General features: G+C 35.5%; 2 protein-coding genes across 3 annotated transcripts; one reads left to right on the top strand and one right to left on the bottom strand.

Annotated features, from left to right (window-relative positions):
- Positions 1-297: 297 nt before the first annotated feature.
- On the top strand, positions 298-1,760 carry LOC125055122 (gamma-secretase subunit pen-2). The gene is made up of 3 exons (XM_047657376.1): positions 298-513; positions 1,111-1,215; positions 1,447-1,760. Exons 1-3 carry the CDS (start codon positions 453-455, stop codon positions 1,584-1,586), a joined length of 306 nt encoding a protein of 101 aa, XP_047513332.1. The 5' UTR covers positions 298-452; the 3' UTR covers positions 1,587-1,760.
- A 596-nt stretch (positions 1,761-2,356) lies between these two features.
- Positions 2,357-18,245, bottom strand: LOC125055118 (glucose-6-phosphate exchanger SLC37A2). 2 transcript variants are annotated; one of them, XM_047657367.1, is made up of 14 exons: positions 17,812-18,245; positions 9,254-9,423; positions 8,699-8,779; positions 8,152-8,285; positions 7,656-7,788; positions 7,372-7,520; positions 6,779-6,844; positions 6,318-6,362; positions 5,976-6,162; positions 4,724-4,872; positions 4,291-4,414; positions 3,292-3,369; positions 2,822-2,933; positions 2,357-2,467 (listed from the first exon to the last, which is right to left on the bottom strand). In XM_047657367.1, the coding sequence occupies exons 1-14, from the start codon at positions 17,970-17,972 to the stop codon at positions 2,392-2,394; spliced, it is 1,665 nt and encodes a 554-aa protein (XP_047513323.1). In that variant the 5' UTR covers positions 17,973-18,245; the 3' UTR covers positions 2,357-2,391. The 2 variants fall into 2 exon arrangements, with proteins under 2 accessions (XP_047513323.1, XP_047513324.1); XM_047657368.1 differs by lacking the exon at positions 6,318-6,362.
- Positions 18,246-18,988: the final 743 nt, after the last annotated feature.

Raw genomic sequence — 18,988 nt, 5'->3', positions numbered from 1 at the left:
TTTTTATTATTTTGTTACAACTTCACATTTATCAAATATTTTAGGATAGTATTTATTTTATTTTCTGGCACTTAATATAAATTATAAACCAATGGTAATAAGTAATAACAGTATCGAATGAAGTGAATCATAAAAATAATACTCAAATAATTAATTTCTTTGGTAAACACCGTAGATAGAGTATACAACCATAGTCCGTCTACGGTATTGACTCAAGACTGAGCCAGTAACGTTTCGAGTTTTGACAATTGACAGTAACATTAGAGAAAATCACGAAAGACAAAACTCAAAAGTCAAAACGTCTAAAAAGTAAAAACACAAAATATATACACAAATGATTCACTTGTTAAATCTTGATCATAAATCGTAATATTTTCTGAACATTAAGAGAAAGAAACATTGGGCACATAAGTGGAACAAATTCTCCTTGCTAAATACGACGTATCTATAAAATGGATTTAAATAAACTCCCAAATGACAAAAAGCTTGAGCTTTGTAGGAACTATTTCAAAGGTAAGAAGAAAGATGTTTTTATCTATTTAGCTTAGCTTCGTTATAAATGCTGATTTGTTTGATTGCAATGTCTGAAGTAAATGACTATTTTTATCTACCTAGTCGCAGGCTTTATTCTACCAGATTTGATAATATAAATTGGGCTCAATGTATACTTACTAAACTGTAATTATTTCGCCTTAAGGTATGTGTTCATATTTTTGGGGTTGAAGGTATATCTCCCTACCTCTGAAAACCTCTTTATAAAACTTTTTTTCACAAATAACTTTCCCCTAATAATTTGTATATTAAATATCTATCAATGCAAAAAACTGCTAAACAGTTACCTCCTTCTTGTGATCTAAACTATCAGATTAAGATTTCTAATAAAAAATTGTGTATGTTATTGAACATTCCTTTATGCATATTTATACACACAACTTTCATCATAAATAAATTTTATGTCTTCATAAATTTCAGCAAAAATCAATCGACTTCAATGTGTATACTCAATTATGTTGTATACCAAATTTAGTTTCATTTTGAGATGAGTAATAATTGTATAGGATGGAAAATGAATAAACATTTAGGATATTCTAAATAAGTATATTTTTTTAGTTGGATGTGTATTTTTGCCATTTGTGTGGGCTGTTAATGCAGTGTGGTTCTATAATGATGCCTTCAAAAAACCAGCATTTGAAGAACAAAAGGAGATAAAAAAATGTAAGTCCTCAAATACTCTTAAAAAATATAAAGCTACTGTAATTGCAAAGGAACATGTTTGAATATTTAATCTGGTTAACTTAGAAACATAACTAGCTAACAATTGAAAAATTCATGTATACTGTTTACTGTAAATTAATTTGTATAAAATTTACCTAAATAGGTTTTATATGCATGTAATTGCATTAGAGTTACGTTTTAGGAATATTACAAGATTTGTTTCTTTTTTAGATGTGGTATTTAGTGCAATTGGAGCAATAATATGGATTATAGTGCTCGCTGTTTGGGTGGCAGTATATCAACTGAATAGAGTAGCATGGGGCTCTGTTGGAGATAGTCTTACATTTATTTTACCTTTGGGAAGGGCTTAATATGTTATAAGTATAAAGCTATTGTTTATAAGTAAAATGATTGTACGAAATAGAATTGACATATGCTGAGTGCATTGAATGTGAGTGAGTTGTTTAAGTATCATACTTTACATCACCTGCTGACTAGAAATGATAAAAACCTTGTATTTAATTCATTAATATAGTCAAGATTAATTTGTCTTTTTAATTATGTAATATATATTTTGTTATAATTATTTGGCTCATACAGTGCTGTCGCTAATTCTTGTAGTATGTATGTAGCGAGTTGTAACGAGTTGTAACATTTTTCTGTACCCAAGTATAGTAAAACGTTTCGTGACCACCTAGTGACTCTTTATACCTAAAAGTTACCATTATGTGGTGTAAAGTACTGGAACGTCAAAATAATATGAACAATAACGCCTAATTGCTCCGCATCGTAACGTTTTATTAAAAGACAAAAAAAAAATCATTATGTTAATACTTGAACGCTCCCTAGACCAGAATACTATTTTGAAAATAGCTATTGAATATACCAAGAGCAGTGTTGGCCTAGTGGGTTCAGCATGTGTCTCATCCCTGAAATTTTAGGTTCAATCCCTGGCTTTGCACTAAAGGATTTTCAATGACTTGTTTGTCACACTATTTTTATTATTATTATATAGTTTCTTTGTAGGGTCTTAAATCAGTTTGAAAGCCAAACATTTGTAGATAAGTTTCTAAAACTTTAATTTACATATTATCTACCTAACATACTGATGTGTGGGTAGCATCAAAATGAGTAAAAAAAGTTACAGTCAATATGTTTATTATAAATATAATACTGCTACTCGATGCGCACGAGTCGCGGCGATGCCAGCCTCCTGTTCTGACGTATTTTTTGTACTTCTGATTTCACTATTCTGTAAATAAAGTTTAGTTATAGAACCAAATAAATTATTATTTTACATTTGTATTTCTGATTATAACTTACAGCTTGTTAATTAAATATGGTTGCCCTATTAAACTTTTTATAACTTACTACGGAGGATTATTTATTATATGAAATGAATGGCAGAAATCAATATTGATAAAGAAAAGTATAAGAATTTCGTTTAATCTAAATTCTAAATCATTTTAAATAAAACTGTCAAATATCGAAACTTAGGTCATCACTTTATATGTTATTGGATATAAGCAAATACACAAGTATTATTAAGAATGCTAAAAACAGGTATGACATTTTAAGTTTCGCTTTTTGTATTAGAGAAAATTACCGTATTAGGAAGACGAGAGCCATATAGTCGCATATAATTAGCATATAAAATACATGCGACCAACTTCCAGCACTTGACACAACTCCTGCTAATAAAGGACCAACAGCTGCTCCTAAACAAACAAAAACACATATTGACATATTTTCTGATGCCCACATCATCACATGTAACCTTGAATGAAAAATTTTCCCATCCTGGTTATACATTTAGCACTAACCCAAAAAGGAAGTGGGGTTGAAAGTGACAACACTAAATAATACATACAACAGTTGACTAATATTATAATTTAAAAAAATCGATTAAAGATATATTTTTAATCGTAAATTCAAATTTTATTTCTACAAATTACATTCAAATGATGGTTTCATAACAAAGCAATAATTATTAGACAAATGTAGAATCTTATTTAATACATCAAATTTAAAAAAGCTTACTATACTTATGTACTGATAATAAATATATATACTTACCAATACTGCCCGTCCCATCAATGATGGCAGTGACAGTGGCTAATGCTTGTGAATCACCCGACAAACTGCTGTGTGTTCCTATTGAAACAAAAATAAACAAGTTTATTCTATACAAATAAAGTACTTTCTCAAAACAATATGTTTACTAAATGTTTATTTAATATTACTTTTGGGAACTTTTATTATACATACAGTAAAAGCTCCCTATTCGCGCTTCCTTTATTCGCGTTTTCACTATTCGCGGATAAAAAAAATGCAACCCAATTTCTTTATTCGCGGCAAAAAATTTCTTTATTCGCGGATCTAAAATTTCATACAAAATTCCAATAGGTGTTTAACGCAATATCATATAGATAATATGGAGTGTAATCCTGATATGAATGTTATGGAATGCTGGAAGAAATTTGACATAGCAAAATGCATCGTAAACATAAAAGAATCATTGGACGAACTGAAACCACACACATTGAAGTCATGCTGAAAAAAGCTATGGCCTGCTCTGACTGCGGAAAATGACGAAGAATCCGTGCAAGTTCAAACTTTGACTGCAAACATAGCCGAAATTGCAAATGGAATAGGACGAGATGGGTTCGAACGGACAGAATCAAGTGACATTCAGGAATTGCTTGAATAGCAAGATATAGGTATTAAAAACTGCCAAGCAAGAGAAAATAACAAAATTCTTCAAACCATTGCCTAAGCATGAGGATAATAATTACATAATCAAAATGTTCAATAACATCAATAAAATTGATTTTCTTGTATATTTGTGTTTTTTATTTTGGCACCTAGGAACGTAACCCCTCCCTATAAACCCATATAAATTACCATTCTGTATTCACGGTTTCTGTATTCGCGGCATATTTATGGAACGTATACCCCGCGAATAAAGAGATTTTACTGTATATAGATTATGGGCTCTTGAATCAAGAATACGATTTATAAACTCTTGTGCTATTATGACCATTAAATAAAAGTTTTGATTCAATGTAAACTTACCCAGCTCCGCACTAACCGCCGTAGTTATCAATGCATACGGTCCGTTAACTAATACACCAGCTATTACAAGTAACCCTATGTTCAAATAATAAGACGTGGCACCCCACCACTGGTAGAAGAGAAGCTGAAAAAGATTAATTTAACATAGATTATAGCGCTTAATAAGAGAGATTTTTTCGTTCTTAAAGTTATACGATTTCTAGGGGATTCTAAGATTTGAAGGCGAGTCGGGACTGTCAAAAATTGTGTTGTTAAGTCTCTGAATCATACCCATTTATAACAGATATAGTGACAATACCAGTTCCAGTAATATTATGAGGAAAATAAGGGAATTGTTAGAACAAAGTGAAATCAAGTGACAATTACAATTAAAACAAAAACCAACGATTTACGATTATGATTAGGTTAAAATCGCAACAGCTGTATAACTCACCGTTGGAGCGCATAGGAAGTAGAAAACGGTGCAGACTATACCCGGACATCCGACTACGTCCGATAAAAGTCCGGCCACGATGGCGCCCAACACTCCACCGACGTCAAATGCTGTACTAACTTCACCAGATTGCCGTGGAGTTAGGGATGCTGGAAATTACGTACATTTAACATACAATACATAACTATATATATATATATAGTTATGTATATTAGTTATATATACATATTTATTATATCTTAATATATATATTTCTTGTGTGCGTGTGTATGTGACTGAACTCCTCCTAAACGACTGGACCAATTTTGATGAAATTTTTTGTGTGTCTTCAAGGGGATCTGGGAATGGTTTAGATTCACAAATCAGCCCGCCGCAGTATGATACAGCATTAAAAAATACATACAACCCCTAACTTTCACCCCTCTACGATCAACCCCTATTTTTTTATTATAAATGATATACATGGCGAAACGACGTTTGCCGGATCAGCTAGTATATGTATATATATATAATATGACATTCCGCAACCCAGTATGTTAAGTCTAGTCACTAGTGACACATTTCTGTGCCTTTGAGAACATAATGAAAATCTTTTTTACCAAAATTAAAACCCACTTACGGGAAAACTTATCCCGTGAGATCTCTTGGGTGTAGTTATTCGTAATTAAATTCGAATAATTTTATTTAAATCTATTAAGTAAAATTACACACATATTTTGTAAATTCGAACGCTGAATATACCTAATTCTATGTTATTAATAGAATTAAACATTAATACTATATACGGACGTAAATTAGTATTATATAATAATAATAATAATAATAATTTATTTTTTGCAAGAATATGGTACAAAATGTTAAGGTGATACAATCATAAATCGTTCGCATATTCTGCCACACACGATGGCGCGCAAATTTGTCTTAAAGTATTTCACATTATTATTCAATGTCAATCCTTATACTATCTAGTCTATTATATTATATACATTATCATTAGCTTTATATCAATTACGGTGTTTCATGCAAATAATCATTTATTGAATAGTACATTTTTTCGAAAAGTAATTCACTAAGTCGCTTTTTAAAGAATCTAGACGGAAGATCTTTTAATTCTTTTGGTAATTTATTGTAGACTTTAATTGCCATACAAAAGCTGTTTTTCCGAAACAGTTCCAGATTGATATATATATATTATCTCACTGCGTAGTCTATTTTCGTGTCCATACATATTCTGGTAAAGAAGATTACTCACTGGAAGACTTTATATAAAGCGGCAGCCAATAGAGAAAGGTATAGCTGACAAGCTTTGCGAAAAACAAGGATAGAGAAAATTCTATCACTCCGGGTATCAACATCGCGCGAGAGAGAGAGACGGCGCCAGTGTGCGATCGAGAGCGACCGAGGAGTGCGCTCGATTCTGAGGGCTCCTCTTCTTGATACTGTAAAATAAAAATACAAATTATGGATTTTCCGAAATATGTGTATATTATTAATTGGGGATTTTAAAGTGGCTATACATACATATAATGTTAGTCATTTTCCAACTATTGATTATATGCAGTATTATATCCGTTAGTTGTTTATAGAAACTTACCGGGGGCGAGTTAGCAGAATGTCGGTTTGGTCGTAGGCTGGCTGTCTGGAAAGCATGCGATTATTACATTGTTAATGTGCAAATATCAGTTTTGTGATATTAGTATATTAATAATCTCCTCATACAACGTAGCTATATCCAAATATGGTTCAAAGGTGACGCGGTATAATAAAATAGAAAATTAGCCGCAATTACCTGCCATTAATTATTGTAAATAAATTGCTAAATAACCATTATTTTTACAATTCTTTAAAGTATACGATATACTTTAAAATGACGTAAAATTGATAAAAAAACATTATCAGCAAATAATTAACACGAAAATGAATTTCAGATAACTTCGGCAATTTCTTGTAGCAACCTATCGCTAATCCATTGAATTAATTAAAAATTAATTATATTCAATAATACTGCGTCACCGCGAGCAATAAAATTTATGTAAATTAAAAAAATATACACACCTGATCACCAACAATGACCTGTGACGGCTCTTCTTCATCAACAGATCTTCGGGCCTGTCTGCTCGGCTGTAAAGGTCTAAATTTTAATATTTTTGTGTGGAGCTTGAGTTAGGAAAACCAATCAAGAGATGCACTTGAACCAATCAGGAACTTCTTTGAAAACTTCTTTGGAAAATTAATTTTTGAGTCTTGTTCATATTTATACAAATCTAAAAGTTTAGATTTCTGAAACTTAGAGTTTAATGAATTTAAATGTCATTAAAATATTAAAAGTGTCGAAAGTAACAATTAACAAACAACAATTTGTTTTAAATTTATTTCTTCGATAATAAAAACTCGTGACATTTTAATTTACAATTCGTCATTTGAGATTTCAATAAACTATTTTGCATAAAATATAAAATACTAATATTTCATAAATTCTCTTTACGAAATTTTAAAAATAGAATTTCTATAAGGTTACCCTTCTCTCTCTCAATCGGTCTCAATCGCTCTCTCTTTACTTCGACAGAAACGCTACAACTTCGTGACGTTCCGTAAAAATTTTACCCTCATGCGCCAAAAGAAGTTTAACTTCAAAAAGTAATACTCACCATTGGTCTTTCTACAGTGAGACCAACGCATCTCGGTTCGGCAGCGAGAAACAAAAACACCAGAAAGCCTACTATTCCCATAACTAACGCTGGGTAGACGAACGACAACGCCCAATCACTTTCCACATATTCAGCCGCCATTACTGTGCCTGTAAAATAATAAATATTTACCGAAAAGAAAAACTTATTTACATACGTCATACTAGTCGTTTTAAAGTATATTTAAGAATTTTTATAACTTATTATATATTTAAAATTTACCGTATGTTATAACGAATTCTTACCCAATATATTTCCCAAAGACGTATGCGAGTTCCAAATTCCGAAAATGAGTCCCTTTTTACTATTTCCGAACCATTTACCAACTATGGCCACCGTGCCGGGCCACCCAGTGGTTTGAGCTATGCCTGCACCTGCCTGAAAGTTTACAGGTGATTACTATAACATAATATTTTTTCATATGTTTTATGTCCGAGGGCAGATTCCCTTTACCACCGTGAACACCATGTGGGACTCGAGTTTCTTGTACCCTAATGCCATTTACGAGTATAACACTATTTTTAACTCTACCGGGGCTAAGCACTTTGTGCACAAATCATTTTCTTAAAAATTAGTTAATTACATCACATTTACCAAAACCTCAACAGTTTTCTAAGTGACACTGATGGAAACATTGAAATAGCTATTCGTAGAGTACCGCAACCTCCGACTAACGTTAGTTAGTCGTACTTCTTAATGTTTTTTAACTTATCTAATAATATACATTATTTATTTCCTCACCTGTACAATGATATAATATGATATGTCATGTATATTAAATGTTTTCGCGAGGCCGAAGAGATAACACAAAATTGCTGAAAACAGCATCCCAAATGAGAGGAAATACCTCAAATCCACTCTTTCGGCGATCATACCTGAAATCCGACACATTCGTAGAATAACAAAAAGAATTCATATTTATAAGGAGAAGATAATATAGAAGTGATTTAGAGGGTAGACTTGAAAAAATTAAGGAAATGAAATTGTTCGAAGTGCAGTAGTTGTATTGGCAGATACATTTCAGCATTTGATCAGCATATGAATTATTACTTGCTTTGCCGCACTCCTACATACTATAGATTAGACGCTTATCAAAGTAGTCGTCTAGTTAGACGGATATATACCGAGGACTCATAGCAATTAAATAAAACCACTTATTTTTCCTCGTTGTAATTAATGCCAGCAGTTTAACATGCAAGCTAATAATATAATCAAAAATGAGGTATACAATGGAAGTGACACTATATTATTGAGCACTGTCATATACAATCTATTTAATATATCTTACCGGATATAAACATAGCCCCTGCATAGCTGAATAAGAAAGCGGAGTCAAGAGCGCCAAGTAGCGTATTCGCGTCATCCGTATCTGTAAGTATAAGCTACATATATTAAAAATACAACCTATGTCCAAGATCTTCTTAATCCTTCATATTGTACCAAGTTACTAAATAAATTATTATGTATGTCCAATTGCTAAATAAAAATAAATCAGTGGCGCTACCACCTATTTAGTTCTGTGCATCAGATTTCTGTATCTGTTTCATGATCTATCTATCTATTTGTATTTATCTAATATATATTTGTCTATCTAATTCTAAATCTAGGTGATAAGCGTAGTGTGCTTGGCACGTGCACGTGCACGCCGTCGGCATTTTGGGTTTTTGGCAAGCCGGTTTTCTTACGATGTTTTTCTTCACCGTTCGAGCGAATGTTAAATGCCCACATAGAATGAAAGTCCATTGCTGCACAGCCGGGAATGGAACCTACGACCTCAGGGATGAGAGTCGCACATTGAAGCCATTAGGTCAATTCCTAAATACTAGAATATGTATTTACTTACTGAACGGAGCCCAATTACACCACTGGTCATCAGCGGCAGTCAAGCCCGGCCGTGGTGGTAGCGCACTGCAGTTCTGATGAAGGATGCTCTTAACCACCGATATCGGTTTTCGCGTTAGGTGATATGTCATGTATGTAAAGTAGGTGAGGATTAGTACGCTCGCTTGGTACCTGAAATAACCATATCGCTACATTAAAATTGTACGCAGAGCATCAATGATATTTAAAATGTTAATAATCCAATGTAGTATAGCCCTTATTGTGTCTGAAAGAAGTCCGTTGTGTATGACACGCATTGTAGAAGAAGTCTGATTTCTGTATATCACCCTTAGAACCACTTTCCTTCTCTAATCATCCTTCTGAATCTTACGCTTAGTAAGCCGATAAATATGGTTTTTCAACACAGCGCATGTACGATTTTTTTCTATTAATATATTATTTTCTTGCCGATGTTAACATCACCAAGAAAATAACTCTGAGGTGCAGGTAAACTATATAATATAACACTTTCGCGGAGTATAAAGTTTCATTTGATCATTTTTTGTTCCTAGTGATAAAATGCATTACCGTGACTCATTGGGATCGGATGTCACATGTGTTATGTTTTGTAATTTGTATGTATGTTGTGTATATAGTCTTGTAGGTGATTGATTAACGTGTCGTATTGAAACAGTGACGTGTTCAGACAAGAACATATCAGAATAGTTACGGTCGTGTGTTCTGAAAAGAACAGTTTCATCGTGTCGTAAGACACGGTAATTTGCCCTGACAAGGGCAGTTGTCAAACGTTTTCGTCGTGAAACAAGAATAATATGTCCTGAAAAGGACAGTTGTTAGACGTTTAGTCGAGATACGATAATTTGTCCTGAAAAGGACAGTTTTCAGCGTTATCGTATTGCTACGATACCGAAGTGTTCTGAGAAGAACACGTTCGTACGCTTCGACGGCTGCGTGCAGAAAAAGGCCAACTTTTTGCCGCGCCGCAGTTTTATCGCCTACTCTGGTACCTGCGCAACCAATCAACGCTCCGCATCTTGGCACCACATGTCAATATTAGTTGTAAGTGTAGGATAATTTTTAAGTATAATTGTACACAGTTTTGTAAATAAATATCATTCATTCACTATTCCATCTTCACCTCTTCTCTACAAGTAATTAGGGAGTACTCATTTAACATCGACCAAGTAATTCTGAACCAGTCAACTTCAAGCAAACATCCCTAAAGTGGTGACCCCGAGAAGAACAACCCCGTGAAGAACAACCCCGAGAAGAACACCAAGAAAATTGAAGATGTCGACAACAGAAAATTCCGGTACAGAGCGTCAAACTTCATCAACACCGTCGAGCCAAGAAGTCTCCGGTATTTCACTGTCGCTCCGCGTGCCACTACCTCATCCGCAACAGCCAACCATCGACACACTCATCGGTGAAATAAGAAGATTGTCTTCGGAAGTTGCTGAGCTACGAGCACAACCTCGCGACAATTACCGCAACAACCGCTCTCGCCACCGTTTCCAATCACGCCCGCGGAACGCATCTCCATATCACAGCGAAAACCGACGAGAGTCGCAGATGGAAGACCGAAGCCGAAAAAAATCTCCGATGCCGTACTGCTATTACCATCATCGCTACGGTATGGACGCGAAGAAATGCGCACCACCATGCAGTGTCAAGCCCATTAACCAGTCGGAAAACTAAAAGTAACGCTGGCCGCGGCGGGAACTGGCGTTACCGAATCATCACACCGCCTTTTCGTTACCGACAGGGTAACGAAACTTACCTTTTTGGTCGACACAGGAGCCAATATCTCCGTGCTACCAAAGAAAAAAGGCTCACGCGAAAAACCACTGCCGTTTCAACTTTACGCCGCCAACAACACTGTAATTCCTACATACGGAGAGAAGTCACTCACACTCGATCTTAACCTCCGAAGACCATACACATGGAAATTCGTCGTAGCAGATGTGTCCAAGCCAATCCTGGGAGCAGATTTCTTACAGTACCACCACCTCATTGTCGACGTAAAAAACCGACGATTGATCGACGGGAAAACACAGCTGGTAACTAACGCTCAACTCAGTACTGCGGGCATACCTACAGTTCGCAGTATAGACATTGGGCAAAATTACCACAGCATACTAGCCGATTTCCCAGGCACAACTAGGCTCACTTCAATGAAGCTTAGTCCTAAACATTCCGTCGAACACTTCATTGAAACAAATGGACCGCCTCTTCACTGCAGGCCACGCCCCATTGCGCCGCATCGCTATTCGCTACGAAATGGTCAGGAAAGAATTTCAGAGCATGATTGATCAAGGGTTATGCAGACCAAGCAAAAGCCCTTGGGCATCACCTCTTCACGTCGTGCCAAAGAAGAATGGAGACCTACGCGTGTGTGGCGATTACCGAAGGCTCAACGCTATAACCAAGCCCGATCGGTATCCCATACCACGCATCCGTGATTTCACTTACCAACTCGCAGGGAAGAAAATTTTCTCCACACTCGACCTCAACCGCGCCTACCAACAACTGCCAGTCAGCGAGCAAGATGTGGAGAAAACCGCCATAATCACACCATTTGGCCTTTTCGAGTTTCCGCGCATGTGTCCTGGTCTAAAGAACGCCGGCCAGACATTCCAACGTTTTATTCACGAAGTACTGCGCGAACTCGACTTCGTATTTCCTTTCGTTGATGATCTACTGATAGCGTCAATTGACGAGGAACAGCACCGAAAACATCTACGCACCGTATTACAGCGACTAGAAGAATACGGTATTACCATCAACCCATCAAAATGCGTTTTCGGCCAGCCAACTGTCAAATTCCTCGGTCACCAAGTCACGGCGGAAGGAATACAGCCACCCCAAGAGAAGGTACAGGCTATCACAGACTTTCCAAAGCCACAAACCGTAGAGGAACTGCGACGTTTTCTCGGTATGATAAACTTTTACCGCGAAAATGTCAAAGACGCCGCCTCCATACAAGCGCCGCTAAATACTTATCTGCACAACATCAAGAAGCGTGACAAAACTAAGATCGAATGGACCGCTGAATCATCGCAAGCTTACGAGGCATGTAAAGAGAGCATAAAAAACGCCGCTTTACTCGCTCATCCGTCTCACCATGCGACGCTTGCGATATTCAGCGACGCGAGCGATAAAACAGCTGGTGCCGCACTCAACCAATTTGTCAACAACACATGGCAACCACTCGGCTATTTTTCGAAGAAATTCAGCGACGCACAGACTCGCTACAGTACATATGATCGAGAGCTACTCGCCATCTATATGGCTGTAAAACACTTCCGAAAAATGTTCGAGGGACGTGAAATAATAATATACACGGACCACAAGCCGCTAACTTTCGCTTACACAAAATCAAATACAAACAGCGAATCACCGAGACGCACCCGACAGCTACTTTATATCAGCGAATTTACCACTGATATTCGACACGTCAGTGGGTCTCAAAATGCAGCCGCAGACGCATTATCACGCATCGACGCAATCACGTGTCCATCGCCGATTGACTACAATCAACTTGCAATAGCTCAAGAGCGCGATAGCGATACAATTCAAGCACTCGGTTTACAGAGCAACTTATCTTTCAAGGAAGTAAACCTGCCCGCGTCAAACATCAAATTACTCTGTGAAACTTCGACCTCATACATACGTCCGTACCTACCTGAAGAATACCGACGTACCGCATTCGACGCAGTACATAACGTTAGCCACCCTGGAATAAAGACCACGAGGAAATTAATTACGCAACGCTACTTTTGGCCCTCAATGAACGCAGATGTCGGCAAGTGGGCAAAAGTATGCCTACAGTGTCAGCGCGCCAAAATACAACGCCACACAACAAGTCCATTATCAATTTTTTCACCAACCGAACGATTCGAACACGTGCACATCGATATCGTTGGTCCGCTACCTACCGCGGCCACCGGTCATCGATACCTCGTGACAATGATCGACAGAGCGACGAGATGGCCCGAAGCATACCCATTATGCGAAATAACAGCCGAAGACGTCGCCAAAGCATTATACGAAGGTTGGATTTCCCGTTTCGGTTGCCCTGCTACAATAACAACGGACCAAGGACGCCAATTCGAAAGCAGAGTATTTGCATCTCTTTCTCGCTTACTCGGAATTGAGAAAACGCGTACAACATCATACCACGCACAATGTAACGGTATCATCGAACGATGGCACCGTGTCCTTAAGGCCGCATTGAAGGCAAGACTACAGACCGCAAGAAGCTGGATTAACGAGCTACCAACCGTCCTACTCGGATTACGCGCCGCTATGCGAAGTGACACCGGCGTAAGCGCCGCCCAACTTACCTACGGATGCAACATACGCTTACCCGGTGATTTCTTATCAACGACCCGCGATAACGTCATTATGGACTCTGCCTACATCGATCAGCTGCGCGACGCAATTCGTAACTTGCAACCAATGCCTAACCAACCACACAGCAACACAAAACATATATTCGTACACCGCGACCTGCAAACATGTGAATACGTATTCGTACGCATAGACGCCGTAAAGAAGCCATTACAAGCACCCTACGACGGACCCTATCGCGTGCTAAAACGAGACAGCAAGATATTCACGCTGCAGTTACCTAACCGTGAAACAAACATCTCTATTGACAGACTCAAACCCGCCTACACAATTGCCGAGCCAGATGTGCCCACTGATACAGTACCGAGTACCTGCAACAAGCAAATCACATCAAGTGCGAACGAAACACATGAACCATTAAATAGCCTGAAACATCAAAACGACAACAACCTGAAACATCAAAACGATAACAACCTGAAACATAAAAACGACAACGACCTGAAACAACAAGACATTGGGAACAACACAATACCTACAAGGACAACTCGCCGAGGCCGCGTTATACGCCTGCCGGTACGCTTCGCTAGAGGGGGAATCCTGTAGGTGATTGATTAACGTGTCGTATTGAAACAGTGATGTGTTCAGACAAGAACATATCAGAATAGTTACGGTCGTGTGTTCTGAAAAGAACAGTTTCATCGTGTCGTAAGACACGGTAATTTGCCCTGACAAGGGCAGTTGTCAAACGTTTTCGTCGTGAAACAAGAATAATATGTCCTGAAAAGGACAGTTGTTAGACGTTTAGTCGAGATACGATAATTTGTCCTGAAAAGGACAGTTTTCAGCGTTATCGTATTGCTACGATACCGAAGTGTTCTGAGAAGAACACGTTCGTACGCTTCGACGGCTGCGTGCAGAAAAAGGCCAACTTTTTGCCGCGCCGCAGTTTTATCGCCTACTCTGGTACCTGCGCAACCAATCAACGCTCCGCATCTTGGCACCACATGTCAATATTAGTTGTAAGTGTAGGATAATTTTTAAGTATAATTGTACACAGTTTTGTAAATAAATATCATTCATTCACTATTCCATCTTCACCTCTTCTCTACAAGTAATTAGGGAGTACTCATTTAACATCGACCAAGTAATTCTGAACCAGTCAACTTCAAGCAAACATCCCTAAAGTCTCAACGCGAGGTCGCGCTGGAGCGTTTTTAAAAATAATAAATTTTATTTCTAATCAATATTTATTTGACCGGTTACAATGGTGATTAGCTTAAGACTCACTTAATATCTATTATTTGAGACTGGGAGCTAGACAGTCCGTCAGTAGTATTCATTGGAATGCACGTGGCTGTTTCTCATGATGTCTTGGGCCTAGACAGTCAGTGGGTGTTTCTCTTTACAGATTGGGAAATATGTCTTGTGACTGTGTAACTATATATGCTGCACGGCCATTTAAAAATGTTTTCATTATTACAATGATTGTAATGTTATATGTTATCTATAGCTTTAATTTGTCATCGCCGTCCCCCGAACTAAATTTTTTTTAGACAATTCCTTAACTATTTAGGATTTATTTTAAACCTGCCTTAAGATGATGCCCAGTTGTGATATTATACATTTATGATAAGCAAATTACAAACTCGTTAGGGCTTGATTGTTGTCCATATGAACAAAACAAAATTCACCTGCGAATAAAAATAAATATCTTCCTCGGTCCTCCTAACTCCCAGTTAAAGCTGTCCAGGCAACACATTATTAATAGCATTGTGTTGTTAATTATTTTCTTCTTCAACGTACTAGCCTATCCATTATCATTTCATTTATCTATGACCAGCTGTCTCTATGAAAAATTGCCTGTATTTACATCGAACACTAGACAAACGCCTTTTCTTATAATCAAAGAGCATTCGATTTAAATAGATCAGGAGAACTTGAACTTAGGCAAGGGTTAAGGGCTACCTTGGCGTCTGCGACCCAAGCCAGCTTAAGTTACGTTACATCCAATTTCCTGATAAGGAGATCATAAGGTTATTGGCCTTGCAATATATAATTGCGATTACATATGTGTTTTGCATATCGTTGTGATATTCTTAATGATAAGACAAAAAAAAAATGATTAAAAAATATTAGAGATGTAACCACCAAATAAGGCATCATAATACATCATCAGTTTTTATCTTAACAGATGATACACACGAACTATTTTTCGCTAGGATTCGATACCAGAATTTCATAATAAAATAAAAAATAAAATATGTTTATTATGGAACATAAGATACATGTATCACTTATTCCACGTCATTAAATTTGAATTTGTAGGCATCCCTACTCATCGGCAAAGAAGACAGAGGGTGTAGGCCGAGAGAAAAAGCCGGCGTAAAAAACTCTCGGTACTCTTTTAAAATATCAAATCATCAAACAACACTTATTTTAAAACAAATATCGCAAATTAATTAGAGGTAGCCTGTATAGCACTAGTCCCAGGCCCTTTTATCAACTAAATAATCGTTGACTTTATAGTAAGCCTTTTTACACAGCTTTTCTTTAATACATTTCTTAAATTTATTGAAAGGCAGAGATAAAAGAGCCTCTGGGATTTTATTAAAGAAGAGTATCCCTTTCCCCAAAAAAGAATTACTAACTTTAGATAGTCTAGTACGGGGAAATTGCAGCCTGCGTTTGTTCCGTGTATTAACATTGTGCGTATGTTTCCGAAGTAAACCTTATAAATGAGTCCATTAAAAAAACCGCTTACTGATGTTAAAGCGATCATAACTTAGGAGAACTTTTGTCGTAAAGATTTATTTAATAGTATGTATTATAGTTAAGACAATTATTGCTGCCTTTGGAGGAGATAAACCTGCGTGCATTGGTTCATTTAAATTAAATTAAGATTGACATCTATACGGGTTATCGTTTATAATCCGTGAGAATGTTGAATTAAATCTATTGATCTGTTCATTCATAAAAACTAGACAAAACCGTGTCGAGGACGATAAGATCGTTGCACATAGTCATATGCAAGATTGAATCACGAAGTTAGATTCACTAAGGTCAAATTAACGTAATCAAAGTCTTGGTAAAAATATTAACAGATTGATAGAGAATGGAAGACAAAGAATGCTTAAGCAATTTACTGAAATAGAAAATCCTATTCTATAAACAAATGTGTCAGCTTTTGCCTTAATAGATTATATTAAATGTTTAACAATTAAATAACCTAATTTTGAGAGTGAAAAATTTGGAAACTCTGATTGAGTAAACCATCCAAATAACATATGACGCAACAAATAATAAGTGGTTCTATTGTAGTTCATTAGTGCAGTTAAATAAACTGTTGAGTAGGATCTCTCAATTTCTAAATAAATGAGTTGGTCCCTCAGTACTAATCTATCAAGTAACAATATTTAACAACCTAGTTATAAATGGGGAATCTATTCAGGCAACATACTTAAGTATTTACAAAACATATTATTCCTTTGTTTGTTTCTAAGCAAATATTCAACTGTTAACATTCAATTTAAACCCATTGTTCTGTGATTGTGTTTCTTTTTAATATAAAATTAGGAAGTAATGCTATATTGGAGAATGATTAGATATATAAAAGTGTTTTTAATGTCTTTGATTAAAATCTTATCACCAATAAAGATTTATTACTACTTTAATATCGCTTCAGAACTATAATTTAATAGGTAAACTTAATATCTAAGCCCAATAAGCAACAAAACCTATAGATTAATACATCATCTAGATTCTAGAACATGATTTGGCACATACAAAATAGCTGGTTACTATTTGTTAATTAAAGAAATAAATATAATGTATCAACAAATTTTAATCATAATAAATTACTGCAACATTAAGATTAATGAAAGAAATGAATAAATTTTATTTGCCTTTAAAATACTAAATTTCAATAAAATTTATTATGACTATAAAACTATATTGTATTATCAGCAGCTCACTCATTAAATGACAATGCTAATATGAGTCATATCCAAAATGTTACCTCAATACTTGTTTAAATATTATTACAGCTTAAGTTATAATTGTATTAGTTTATTTAAAGTAAAAATATTCATTTGCTAAATATGAGCCTATAATTGAATTTGCTCACTTGAATTTTTCTAGTCAAACATTTAATTGTTTCTGTTATAGGATTAATTTTACAGACACTATTGTTTCACATATAATACATACCATCTCAGCCTGTTTATTTGCCATCTCGGACACCACCAACTATTGAACTTTTCTAAAAACTGTAAACCGATTGGCGCGTCTCTATGAATACCGCTCATTGTAATGAAATGCAAAAATTTTCTTTTCATTAAACTTAAATCTACACCACTCGGGCGTTTCATTCATTGTTTAATATCATACACATTGTTTCTAAATAAATTAATGTTTACATTCACTAAATAACTTCACTTTTATTTATACACAGTACAGAACAGTTTATAACATATTTGATTTGAATACTTAAGAGAATATGAGGAGTCTATGCTATGAGCTATCGTAAAATAAATTATTGTTGTTCTTTGTTTTTTTTCTTTGAAAATACAAAATCAAAATATTTGTAGGAACACACGTCTGACATCGGTGAGCTGACACGTCAGTAATCAAATAAACACAGCGCGTTAACAATACAGTGACACTTGTGACAATTCAATCCAAGTGTTTCTAATCTAACGTTATACATTAAAATTTTTTGTCTACGAACGGCTATGTCAAAATTACAGACTATGTAAACATTTGTGAAATTACAGACTATGTAAACATTTGAATAATTTCAAAATTTTCGGAACCCTACACTAATTGAAAAATGAAGTTAATGTAATGTATGTACATTTGACAAGTAATGGTTAAATTAGGTTTAACTTTAAAATTAACAAATGAGGAAATAATCGATTCGATTAATTTAGCGAGAATGTCACATCACTTTAAACCAATAGAAAACGAGAATGTCACATCTCTTATAACCAATAGAAAAGTAGAAAATGGCCGTTTCACAATTTGACGATTTCAATTCGATAGATTACAATCTACCGAATAATAATACGTTAAATTGTAAGCAGTACGCTGAGGTTCACAATCTTTCGACACTTTATAATCTCGCGAGATAGATTACAATCTAACGGTTTTTACAATTTTACGTTAACATATCCAATCAATAGAATCACCGATTATCATAACTTAGTCATAAATAATTATTTTTAATTGCAAAAGTATTTTTGTTTCTTCGACTTTGTAATGAAACCTCTGCACAATCTAGACTGAGAATCATTGGTTTTTGTATAGATTTTCAAGACATTAGTATGCATACACAGTAGTTATAAGTAGTAGTAGTATAGAGTATGTTATGAAGGAAATGATAAAA

Source organism: Pieris napi, chromosome 13 (genome assembly GCF_905475465.1).
Source record: "Pieris napi chromosome 13, ilPieNapi1.2, whole genome shotgun sequence".
In the NCBI taxonomy this organism is placed as follows: Eukaryota; Metazoa; Arthropoda; class Insecta; order Lepidoptera; family Pieridae; genus Pieris; species Pieris napi.
This window is presented reverse-complemented; position numbering and strand designations above follow the sequence as displayed.